This window comes from Agrilus planipennis, unplaced genomic scaffold, assembly GCF_000699045.2.
Source record: "Agrilus planipennis isolate EAB-ADULT unplaced genomic scaffold, Apla_2.0 scaffold243, whole genome shotgun sequence".
Classification (NCBI taxonomy): Eukaryota; Metazoa; Arthropoda; class Insecta; order Coleoptera; family Buprestidae; genus Agrilus; species Agrilus planipennis.
This window is the reverse complement of record NW_020438952.1, coordinates 260,139-272,329: the sequence shown is the minus strand read 5'-3', so window position 1 is coordinate 272,329 and position 12,191 is coordinate 260,139. Positions and strand designations below refer to the sequence as shown.

Sequence of the window (12,191 nt, the reverse complement as noted above, 5' to 3'; positions counted from 1 at the left end):
ACAGACCCGTCACCACCCCATTCCTTTAAGTAGCACGTGCATTGTAAACATTGTAGATTTGAATTCAGAAGAAATTTTTAAATTTGTAATAATAATTTACTTTTAATTAAACAATTACAATTTCTAATCAACATTAAAATGTGGTGTCAGATTGCAAAGCAGTGAAATTCGTTTATTAGGATGACAAAAGTAGTTTTGCTGATATATACGGACAGCAGTGGCGGTACTTTCTTGTCAGCCCATAAGTCCTGCTTGCTCTAATATTTGTGTACGGCTAATTATGTGTACCCTAGTTGGTCCTAGAACGGCCTAAGGTAAAGGGGTTTTAGTCGGAAGGTTTGAGGACTTCTTCCTCGCGAATCCGACACTACCCAGTCGTACAGACGGCTGGGTGTCTTTTGAAGATTTCCCCTCTTTCACAAAAACATAAAAAAAAAAATTGTGTACCAAGCTATCGGACTACACTGAATCAGAGCTGCGAACCTTCCTGTTCTAAAATCGGTACGTAACGGAAACCTTAACCCCTCCCCTCTCCCCTCTCCACGTATTTATTAAGAATGTAACAACCGGTTAAAATCACCTCTCTGAAGCTGAAAAAGAGGTGCTTGCAAGTAGGAAGAGTGAGAAGACCCAACCATGGTGCAATCAAACAAAAGTCATCGTCTCTAATTCACTCAACTGTAGAGACTGGGAAGAGTAAATCCTCAACCTCAGCAAGAAGAAATACATGGTTCATCGTGAAAATTCTTACAGGAGTCGAAGATTTGCGAAGCCACAAGAATAAACTGGGATTAACAACGAACCCTTCCTGTCGTTTCAATAATGAGGATATGAGTTCTGAAATATTCCCATAAGCTGCCCCACGCTAACTAAGCACATCAGGCACCGAGTCTTCAAGTGTCTCACGCCCAATTTGGGAAATCCCAAGGAATTACTTAATGTGCGTTTGAAGAATCACTCATACTTGACACATATCTGGGTACGCAGATTTTCTAATACCACTCTCAAATACCTCATTCTAGTCAACACAATAAAAAGGTTAAATTGGAAGAGGAACAATTGACATTAAAAACCTAAATTACAGACAGATTTCTAATCACCTATTACATTTTAGGATAAAAAAACCGATATCTCAATCCATAATTTAGTAACAACAAATTGACCTGTCTTCATTTACCAACTGGTATTTTTTTTCATTTTTTTAGAAGAGGGGAACTCCTCATAAACACTAAACACTCAGCCACCCTTACGAGTACTTTGAATTCTTGAGAAAGCAGAAAGGTGTCTTCGAGTAAATCCCCTCTACCTTAGGCCGCTCTAGGACTACTGACAAGTGAAAATTGACAATAAAAAGATCAGAAAATAATAATAAATTATTTCAACGTTTAGATTTCAGCAATAGTTTAGTTTCTCCTATAATTAATTGTTCGTTTTTTTTTGGTCGAACTGTGCATTATGTATTTTAGCATTTAGTTAACATCCTTTCTGATCTATAGGAATTTGACTTTATGGTTGATAGTAGTTCAAATGAACGAAAAACAAAAAGTAAAATTAACTTAACCTAGTTACGTTGCACGTCAGTTTTTTACTCGAAAGATCTAGAAAGTATTTTATATAGTTGCGCCTGTTATATTTAAAAAAATTACAGTTTAAAGAAAACCCGTATTTGTTTAAAAGTGATCATTTTTTTTGGTTTTCTGAACCTGATACTTTAGAAACACTAATCAGTTCTTCCCTTTAACAAAAAAAATATTAATATGCCTGGAATAGAAAAATCAGATGATAAAAACAAAATTGCTGGTGCTATAGAATACCCAAGATCAAATATAGATCACAATGTTCCTCAACCAGCACAACCAACAAACCTCCAAGGTTTATTACGTTTTGCAATGGAGGCAACCAAAGCTGAAGACCCTACACATGATTCTCACATTGGCCCTATGGATGAAGAAGTAAATTAACATACTAAAGCATCAAGTGTTTTCTAATTTTATTATTTTTAGAGGAAACGTTTTTTAGAACAAGCATTGCAATCCTTAACGATAAATGTAATCGATGTGCTCAAAGAGCAAATTGAAATATTAAAAGATATAGAAACTGAAGCAATCAATGATCAAACTGATATAACAAGGTATTTAAATGCATTTGAGAAGATAAAAGAACACATTGATCATATCGATATTGCAAATGGTAAAACTTCCCCAATGGACAAATTTCCTGCAGTAATTGGCATTGTTTCTTCTTCCAGATTTCCATAAAATTGGAGGATTCGTAATATTTAAGCCATGTTTAATGTGTGTCAGGCCAGAAATAAGAGCTGAAGCATGCAGTGTACTAGCAGAATTATGCCAAAGTAATCCATACTGCCAACGTATGGTCCTGGAAACAGATCTTTTAGCTGATTTATTAGCAATACTAGATACCGATGAACAGCTTGATGTGACTGTTAAGGCTTTATATGCTATTAGTTGTAAGTAACAAAAATTATCTGTACCCATTTTCAGCTAACTTTCTATTGCAACTATTTTATGTTCTTTAAGGCATTGTCAGACACAGTGCAATTGGATATCAAAGATTTATCCAGCACCAGGGCTTGAATATCATGCTGAAAACATTACAAAAAGATAATGATAAGTTGAGGACTAAAGCTGCATTTCTGTTGTCTTCTATATGTGAATCACAATCAGATGCAAAAAGTTAGTAAATCATCACACCAAAGCAGAAACATGATTTTTTTGAAGGGAATTCCCCCATTCTTTCTTCTTATAAAAACAAGTTTTTTAAATGGTTCTTAAAATATAAGACAATAATCAATACAGCATCTTTACAGCTGATTATATAATTGTGTATAATAACTTTTTCTTTAATTTAGACCGTCTGGTTTTTTTGAACTACTTGCCCGTATTAATATCGCTGATTTCAAAAGAACGCAAAGAAAGTCACGAGCATTTACTTTCGTTGTTACTTGTAATTGTTCAGGATAATTCTGCAGCGATTCTGGAATGCAGAAATCCCAAGTATCAATTAGAAGAAGTTCTTTTAGAATACTTAAAACAAATTAAAGGCAAACCTGAGAGTCAGGTAAATAAACTTATTAATCGCCATACGATTCATGTTTAAGCATTTTTTATTTTTTGTTTTTCAGGAAGAAGAGGAATATTGTAAAACGCTAATTTTAATTTTAAATCCAGAAGCTGAAATTTGAATAACTATTTATGTATTGTTAGATTCAGTAATAAACTAATTAATTTGTATTTAATAACTTGTAATTGATTAAAGCACGATAATTTAATTAATAAAAAAAATGTAACTTTCTGAATTTTTTTATATCTTAATATATAAAAGCAAAATTAAATTTATTTGTTAATAAGAGCTGCCGACCTATAGAATATAAAAACAATTTTCAGGACATGTGTTTCTAGGCATTATTAACAGAAAACTGATTCCTTAAAGAAATAATTTAAAAACAGCATGTTTATTCTCTTGTGACATACTATACATAGTAACTATCTAATACGTGTATTTTAAAAATGCTTCCCCACGAAAATAATTACTTTTATCACGTTCCTCTCGTACTGTGAAATGTCACGTTTTATTAGCCTAAAGAACGTTGAATTTATAAACAAAATATTTTTCTTTTTGTGTGACATACTGTACGTAGTCATCTAGTACGTGTATTTCAAAAATGTTTCCCCGCGAGAATTGCTTCAGCGGGTTCGAAGCCGTATTTAAGAAAAATTGAAAAGTTTTATTGATTACTGTTGTGATATTTTCCCTTTCAACAATTACGTAATTTGTTTTAAAGGGTATTATTTGGTTATTGGTCGTTTGCTTATAGTTTTCTAGCGATTGTTTTCTTACTTTTATTTGTAAAAAATTATGGGTACATACGTAGGAATAACTAAAAATTAAGTTTTATAAACTATTTGAAGGGAATATTTACAGTCAACGAATACTCACTGGAAATTACTTGTTTCTCATCCCTTAATCCTAAGATGCATACTTATTATTGAATACTTATTTCATTTGAAGTTAATTTAAGTTTTAAAAATGTAATTATTTGTGTCATGAGTTTTTATTTTTAGATGGATAATAAGCCCCCGCTTGTCTAAAACGCAGCCAGTATATAGTTACCTACATATGCAAATTGTTTATTGATATAAGTGTGTATGTGGTATGAAAGAAAAGTCTGTAAAATGGCGGTGTCTATATATAAATATTTTATTCAGAAATAGATTGACGCTCTCAATAGCCCTTTCTAGCGTTTCTTAATTTAATATGAATAATGTCCAGAAATAGCTGAAAAAGTTTTTGGTTGGTCATTAATTAGATAATTTCATTAATAATCTTCGGTTTTAACTTAAAACCGTAATAATACACCCCCTACATAGATGGGTAAATTTATAGATGAAGAAGAATAGTTACGACTTACGTCCAATTTCTTACCATTGTCGCGCGCGCATCTTAAGCGAAAGTTTAACGAAGACTTATGTCTTAGATAGGTGCTGCTAAGCAATATAATTATTTAACTGGAGATTTTGCATTAAAAAGTTTTGTATTGATTTTTCACATGATTTTTGTTAGATTAGTGTCTTCGTGACGGTTAAGTGTTGGGCGAAAACGTATGTATTAGTTTCATTATGTTTTTAAGTGAACACTATACCATTTAGTTGCTAAATTTGTTAAATTGTTGTTCATTTTTTCTTACCAATTTAGGGGTTTATCAAAATGGCGGTAGCGTCATTTTACATAATGTTGATCTTATAATTATAACATTTTCGTCCTCTAATTCTTTAAACAAAGACTGTTTTATAGTGTAAGTGAGCAGAATCTCTTAAAAAAAGTATATTCCTTAAATAATTGGGAGGCTAGTAGGTGATTGTTTTTTTAACCAAAGTTGTTTTAATAATTTATTCCTTTCTTTTATTGAACATTTGGTTTATAATTTGTTATAAAACCGTGGCTCACGTGCATTTTTAAACGTATTTGGTATTTTAGGTTATGTTGTGGTTTACCTTTTTTAATTTTTACCGGCGTTACAACATAAAAGAAACACCAAAAATACCATTTGTTAGTTAAGAGAAATCATATGGATATGTTAGTTTAAGCTGTTTTCGTTTAATGTAAGCCTTGTTTTTAAGCAGAAAAGTCTTTGTTGCAGATAAAGGAAACTAAATGTTTGTTTATTGTGTAATTGGATGTTTATAAGTTTATCAGACAAAACAAAGAAATAATCAAGATGGTAACACCACCCCAACAATTTTGCGTAAGATGGAATAGTTACCAATCAAATCTTCAAAATGCATTCCCAAAACTTCTGACTGCGGAGCATTTTGTGGATGTAACATTGGCCTGTGAAAATGAAATGCTTAAATGTCACAAAGTTGTCTTATCAGCATGTTCTACATATTTCGAGAAATTACTGTTAGACAATCCCTGCCAACACCCTATAATTTTTATGAAAGATATGAAGTAAGTACCTACAAAATTACAATCTATCTAAATTAATGACAAGTTCATGTCAGTTAACATCAGCATGTTTAGTTATCGTTTAATAAAATTACAGTCATTCAGCAAGTTATTTGTTGGTATGTAAAGGTATTTTTGTCTTGTAGATTTCATGAGATGCAGTCGTTAGTAGATTTTATGTACAAAGGAGAAGTGAATGTTACGCAAGATGATCTACCTTCTCTTTTAAAATCTGCAGAAGCCCTACAAATAAGGGGTTTGTGTGGTTCAGACCAGTTGCTAAATCAACATCATTTGGGAGCCTTAAAAGCACAGGTAAATACTTTAAAATAAGAAATATTTCTTTTGAGAAACCACTTTCTGAATTTTATTAATTATTTTAATTGTTTCTTAGATGAATGCTGCAAGTTCTAATGGAGAAAAGTGCCCTACACCTAAGTCAAGTGATCAGCAATCGCCTGTTAAGGTACCATGCAAAAAAGATGAAAAAACTCAAAACGAAAATCAGATGGAGAATTCAGAAAGTTCACCTGCATGTTCAGAATCAAACGAGCAAAATCCAATTAAAGGTCAGTTAGGTATAAATCAATAATTAAATAATAATGCAAGTTGATTATTTATTTTACCATGGTTATTTATTCTTTCATATTACAAAAAATTGAAATTAAGTAATTTTAATTTTTTACCTTTATTTACTTACTTATTACTTTGTTTAGTTCTACTTGCTTTTAAGTTTGCAATTTTATTACTTCTATATTTTATTTATGTGCCTAGATAGGTGTTACCTTTTTTCTTTATTTTATGTTTTCTATTAATTTTTAGACGAAAACGACCACAATAATGATACGGGTGAAGACGATTCATACTTCGAAGGTGATAGTGAGATAATGGATACAGAATTTTTAGAAGAGGACTCATCGTTAAATAACAGTGATGTAAAAAACTCAGATTTCGCGATTGCCAACGTTTCGTGCCAGTACGATGGCAGTCCAGGTATGTTTCCTTTAGGATTTCCTTTAAACTAATTAATTTTTGTTTCTGACACTGCTTCAATATATATTTTTTTATTTTAATCTTCAATGAACATTATTCCAAGACTCTTGAATAATTCGTTTTTATGTTAGTCAATAATTAATGCAAAAAATAGATAATACCTATCATATTTTCGAAAAAAATATACTTACTGATTATAAAAACGTTTACTGATGTGATTACATTTCATTGTCCTACGGTTATTATTTTTTTTCTTTAAGTATAAATTTTACACTTATAAGAGGTTGTATTAGTGCAGTTAATAAGGCCCTTAAAGGGCTATTTTCTAAAAACAATACAACCATATGGACATTGCATATTTATAACGGAAAAAAGTGTTAAAGTATTGAAATAGTATGCATGAGAATTTAAAAATTACAAACAGAAAAACATTGCACTAGAAAAGTGCTTTACATAAACGTATTATTAAGATAAAGTAATAATTTATATTTGTTTACTGTTAAACAGAAAACTTATTTTTTTCATATTGTTATTTGAATACAAAGTAAGTTACTTATAACTGCAACGTTTCGTCTATTAGACGCGAGATCCCCCTCCGATCTCGGCATGTACCCGGGTGTGCCGAACCGTCGTATACGACGTTCGGACGAGGAGCTGCGCCGTGCAGCCGAGTGCATAACCCGCGGTCAAACCTTCCAAACGGTCAGTGACCAGTTCAACATACCAATTTCAACCATACGCTTTTACATGGCACGCAAAGGCATCTTACCGCGGCGCAAGCGCGGACGCGCTTGCGGCGGTTCGCTGATGAGTGGTGCAGGGGTTGGAGGAACCACAGTCTCACCGATGGGCGGTGGAGCGACAGCGCTTGCGTACAACGCTCCCGGCAACACCAGTCCAATCGGACCGCCCTATCACATAGTGCATTACAAACTACCCGCGCTCGGCGTTTCCAAACTGAAGTAGGCTAGGATAGGTTAGGTTTATACTACAACTACTACTTGATACTATTATTACTACAACTACTACAATAGGACACGGTACCTATTACACGTTTTATTTTAAGCGAATGTGTTGGGAGAGAGAGAGAAAGATATATAGACAGATAGACAACGGTGTAGTAGTGCCGAAATGTCCAAGTGTTGTAATGTGTGCTGTGTGTCTGTCATTTTTATTGTCAGGAGCTACGGCGATCGCTTTATCGGATGGTATTTTTTTATTGTAGGTATCATAAAGGTCATAATATATACAAGACGTTTCTTTATCTCGGTTATTGTGAGAGATATTGCAGTTTTGACACCACAAAAATAGAAAAATGATAATTTCGACGTCTTCCTAGTCATTTTAATATATTTCATACAGTTGATAAGAAGTATTAACAATAGAATCACAGTTTTTACTTATATACAATACGTAACAAAAGTATGGAATATTAAGTGGGTGTACAACAACCAGAAAAGCTCCTACAATCCGATTTTTATTTATCAATATCAAGTGGCAAGTCCTCTTTTTTTAAACAATTCGATAAAGAGTAACAAACTATAATAAGAATAATGCAAACTTATTGTTAAGAATTAATCATTTAAGTACCAACAACAAACTCATTATAATTTGACAATGAAAAAGAGAGATATTAGTTAAAAAAAAAATAGCTGTCTGCTTTATCTGCCTTAATGTGCATGAATTATTTATTTATTTATCAAAACATATCGAGAAAATCATTTTTTATGTCTTTAGGGCTTTGAAAAAATTTAGGAGATACTAATTTAAAATTTACTTTGTATCTTTTCTTATAACCGAGGCATTATATTTTTCTCATTGGTCGCCCTGTAAATATTATATCATTAGAAATGGGATCTTCTTAAAAGGGCATTATTCTTTAATATTTTCATTTGTTATTGCTTTTTTTGGTCATCAAAGGGTTGCTTAATATTTGTGCCCTGTTTAATTATTTTCTTAGACAAACTTAAATTCCAGAAGTATACAAATACAATCCCAGTTTAATAAGAAAACAGGTCCTGACGTGCTCCTTTTGGCTTGATCTCCACTCAATCACATTTATTTTTATATTTACTCTTTTTATTTCATATTTTTAGCGTATCTTTTATTTTACAATATTTTCATCTATTTTTTTTTTAAGCATCACTACCAAAACTTTGTTAACGTCGACATAACAACTGAATCATTATTTTTATTTGCTTTTAACATAATTCTCGTTTTGTGTGATCTTACATAATACCGTGGTTATTTTACTGATCTAATTATACGAAGAAAATACGTAAATGGTAAAAGAAGTTTGTAGTTTTGAGATTTAGACGTTTTTTTATTGTAGCGTGTAACTAAAAGAAAATTTGTAAATGTTAGGTTGTAAGTGAAATGGAAAAATCAGAGAGCAAACGAAAACAAACATGCGATTACTATCATACGAAAAATTAGTAAGTAAATTTCGAAAATTAAATGGGAAAATGAAAGAAATATAAAAATTCAAAATTGAGGTAGCACTATATTCTTTTACAGAGAATTATAGAACAAATTGGCGACTCCAAAGTCGAATAACTCGTAGGTTTCTAATCATAGAACTAGTCTAAACGTTGGAAGTTGCTGTGACTTGGCCTTCCCCGTACTATCGCGTATGGGGGTTAATTGGTGAATTGTCAAATGTTTTGTTGACACAATGGCTTGCAGTAGGTGGTCTAACTTTGAACTTTTAGATCATAAACGTTGTGTCGCTGCATTCAATTCTTTGGTTTAATTTGTCAAATTTTTCGTTAGTAGATGATTTTGTGTGTAACCTTGGTCTTTGGGTCTTTTCGTTGGTGTTCCATTGTTTATCATCAGTTACACATCAAAAAGAGCCTTGATGGATTTAGTATCATTAAGGATATGACTAGAAACCGATAAATTAATTGACTTTGAAATCGCCCATTTATTGTATCTATCACCGTCTGTATCATTTTGTTAAGCAACTCGTAGTGTGACTGCTGTTAAATAGCTTTATTTATTATTAACAGAAAAATTAGTATAACAAATTTATTTATTAAAATAATAAATATGAAACGTGGAACAACACTTTGGTTGATTTTCTAGCAGAAGTTTATCCATTTTATAGAAGATATTTCTCTATGAATTGAATATTTTGTTTTCCCATTTTGTTTTCGGGAAAGCGCCTGTTCCATTTTTTATTTTTTTGGTGTTGAAGGTGACATTCGGGACTCTCATACAATTAATAAGCAAAAATAATTGATATTTGACGATAGGATCAAAATTAGTTTGTTAGTACACATATACAGTAAGTTTTGCCATTATACCTGTTTCCCTTTCTGTGTACGTCTACTTATATTAATTATTTATTAGTATCGTTTGTTGTGAGATCAAAACTAGTCCCAAAGACAAGATTTGACTGCTTTTTTTTAAGTGATCGATGTTATTCACTAGTTTGTCGTAGGAAAACCAAACATAATTGAAAAAAGGTCACATTTAGAGACAATCATTTTCCTATTGATTTAGCAATTTATTATTGATATTGACGTAATTTTTTTGTTGCATTAACTAATCTTATCGTGGTTTTTCGGAGGAGTGTTTTTATATAAAGACTCTGTGTGTGCTATCTATACAACATTTCTTTTTTAATGTTGTTTTAAACTTTTTTTGAGCCTTTTTTACGTGACAATCTGCGCTATTCTTTCGGGCATCTACTTATTTAGTTTTAATTTGTGTGTAAATATTTTTTTTATCCATCATGCTGTATATGTACGTATTATGATTTTGTAACGTAGTTGCAGTCCTACATATCTGCCAATGCATAAGGACATTTTTTTAATTCGATCCCTTGTACAGAGAAGTACCAAAAAGGATATTGTAAGTTTCTTAAAAGGCAAACGTTTTTTTTAAGGTGCTCTGAAGAAGTGAATGCAGCTATCCGCGTTTTTTTTTTTAATTATTATTTATTAATTTTGCTATAACAGTATTCTTTTTACACAACCGTATCATGTTGTCAAATATTATTATGCATTTTTTTGGTGCATTTCTTCACTTTGCGAGTCACATTTTTCATGAAGTAAACAAAATAAAAAATCATCAAAACCGCACAGGACCTCATAGAGTGTACCATAGGTTAGTGTTTTAATTATTTAAACATACACATTAAATACATGATAGTTACAAGTTTACTTTGTAAGTTACTATAATAATTATCATTATTGTTAGTCCTGATTTTTTCTGACTGAGTTATTAATTTTAAGTATACATTTAATTAAGAAACTTAAACATAAACGTATATTAACGGAGACACCAGTGCAAGGTGCCCCATAGCTGTGCAACCAAATAATGGATGATGAAGTCAATTTTTTGTTTATTTCTGCCCAGTCTTATTTTTTTATACAGTACTACTTAACCATTTATCTCTGGTATTTTTTGCATCGTATTATACGTATTTTGTGTCTTGTCGATCTGTGTTTTCACTTTTTTTTTTTTTGATAAGTATTTTTTCGCTCGCATGTAGTGTTATTGGAAATTGTTTAATAATTAATTAAGCGATTAGTTAGATCTTTAGACTTTGTCTGATGTAGTTATTTGTGAAAATTTGACGGAGTTAGTTATTTGGCATTTTTTTGTTATGCTATATTCTCATTTCTTTGAGGTGCAAAGTAAGGTGTAATTGATTTTGGGATATTTACTTAAGACCTTAAGAGACAGTGATAATTTAGCTAGTAACATTTCTGGGTAATAATACTTTTAGATGAATTGTTTCCATATTTGAAGTGAATATTTCTTATGAGGACGCGTTAAACTATGAGTGATAGCTGCCAAGTATTGTCTTATCAAGTTTTGTGTCTTTCAAAGATATTTATCTAATTGGATATAAGAAGTATTCACTTAAGTCATGTATAATGTCACACATTTTTCATTGAATAGATCACACGTCACTTTTTGTTCCTTTGAACCTCTGCATTTATTTTACCATGTCTTACTTCCTTGCTCTGCATTTCATCTTACTTAATATTGTGTAATCATTTGACTGCTTTATTTATTTATTTGATAACTTTTCCTTTATCGTGTGAATTACGCTTCTTGTTGTAATAGTCTGTTAACATTACGAGTATAATGTTTCTTTCGTTTACAGTATTTTCTTTTTTAAGTGTATCTGAAAATAATGTTCCTGCCCCATTTTTTTTAAATGTATATTAATTAGGAAGTATCTTATTTTCGATCTCACGTATTTTTATTATTATTATTATTATTATTTGTAACCGTCTTTGCCATATTTGCTCGGTATGTTTTTTACTTAATTTTTTTACAACAATAATTATTATTAATCCAGTGATGTAAATATATAAGCATGATGAAATGATACTGTACGTCTGGGGTCTTTGGATTTTCATCCCCATTTCGTCCACACGTTCGTAAAACGGTTTCGATTTTCCCAGTTAATTAGGCGATTAAAATTCGATCGGTAAATTGCATTTATTAAGTTTATACGACTTGAGAAATGTGTGTGAGTATAAGTTTTCAAAGGGACGTGTGGATGGTTACGTAAAATGGGGATGATTCGTAATTGACCCCTGATCTACTATATTGTATACATATAATACATACAGTATGTGTAAAGTGCCATCTACAATATATTTTTTTAGTAAATAGAACGCTTGTGTCGTGACTTAGGATTGTATACAGTATTCGGTCGTAAATAAACATTATTATTATTAAATAGTTTAGCCAGGTTGGTTTCT

The 12,191-nt window shown here is 31.4% G+C and overlaps 2 protein-coding genes across 6 annotated transcripts; both read left to right on the top strand.

Annotated features, from left to right (window-relative positions):
• The first annotated feature begins 1,561 nt into the window (after positions 1-1,561).
• On the top strand, positions 1,562-3,315 carry LOC108740629 (hsp70-binding protein 1). Its single transcript, XM_018474999.1, has 6 exons — positions 1,562-1,952; positions 2,004-2,190; positions 2,249-2,470; positions 2,541-2,696; positions 2,873-3,081; positions 3,146-3,315. The coding sequence occupies exons 1-6, from the start codon at positions 1,758-1,760 to the stop codon at positions 3,203-3,205; spliced, it is 1,029 nt and encodes a 342-aa protein (XP_018330501.1). The 5' UTR covers positions 1,562-1,757; the 3' UTR covers positions 3,206-3,315.
• An 877-nt stretch (positions 3,316-4,192) lies between these two features.
• On the top strand, positions 4,193-10,082 carry LOC108740655 (protein tramtrack, beta isoform-like). 5 transcript variants are annotated; one of them, XM_018475049.1, is made up of 6 exons: positions 4,193-4,622; positions 5,162-5,472; positions 5,616-5,784; positions 5,864-6,038; positions 6,292-6,462; positions 7,043-10,082. In XM_018475049.1, exons 2-6 carry the CDS (start codon positions 5,240-5,242, stop codon positions 7,426-7,428), a joined length of 1,134 nt encoding a protein of 377 aa, XP_018330551.1. In that variant the 5' UTR covers positions 4,193-4,622; positions 5,162-5,239; the 3' UTR covers positions 7,429-10,082. The 5 variants fall into 5 exon arrangements, with proteins under 5 accessions (XP_018330551.1, XP_018330553.1, XP_018330555.1 ...); XM_018475051.1 differs by lacking the exon at positions 4,193-4,622 and adding an exon at positions 4,655-4,816; XM_018475053.1 differs by lacking the exon at positions 4,193-4,622 and adding an exon at positions 4,655-4,871.
• Positions 10,083-12,191: the final 2,109 nt, after the last annotated feature.

Excerpts from the sequence above, each read along its gene's own strand:
- LOC108740629 (XM_018474999.1), top strand. The coding sequence starts at position 1,758 with ATGCCTGGAATAGAAAAATCAGATGATAAAAACAAAATTGCTGGTGCT. Across the intron at positions 1,953-2,003 it reads TTGGCCCTATGGATGAAGAA|AGGAAACGTTTTTTAGAACA; the intron begins GTAAATTAACAT and ends TATTATTTTTAG. Across the intron at positions 3,082-3,145 it reads AAGGCAAACCTGAGAGTCAG|GAAGAAGAGGAATATTGTAA; the intron begins GTAAATAAACTT and ends TTTGTTTTTCAG.
- LOC108740655 (XM_018475049.1), top strand. The coding sequence starts at position 5,240 with ATGGTAACACCACCCCAACAATTTTGCGTAAGATGGAATAGTTACCAA. Across the intron at positions 6,039-6,291 it reads CGAGCAAAATCCAATTAAAG|ACGAAAACGACCACAATAAT; the intron begins GTCAGTTAGGTA and ends ATTAATTTTTAG. Across the intron at positions 6,463-7,042 it reads CCAGTACGATGGCAGTCCAG|ACGCGAGATCCCCCTCCGAT; the intron begins GTATGTTTCCTT and ends TTCGTCTATTAG.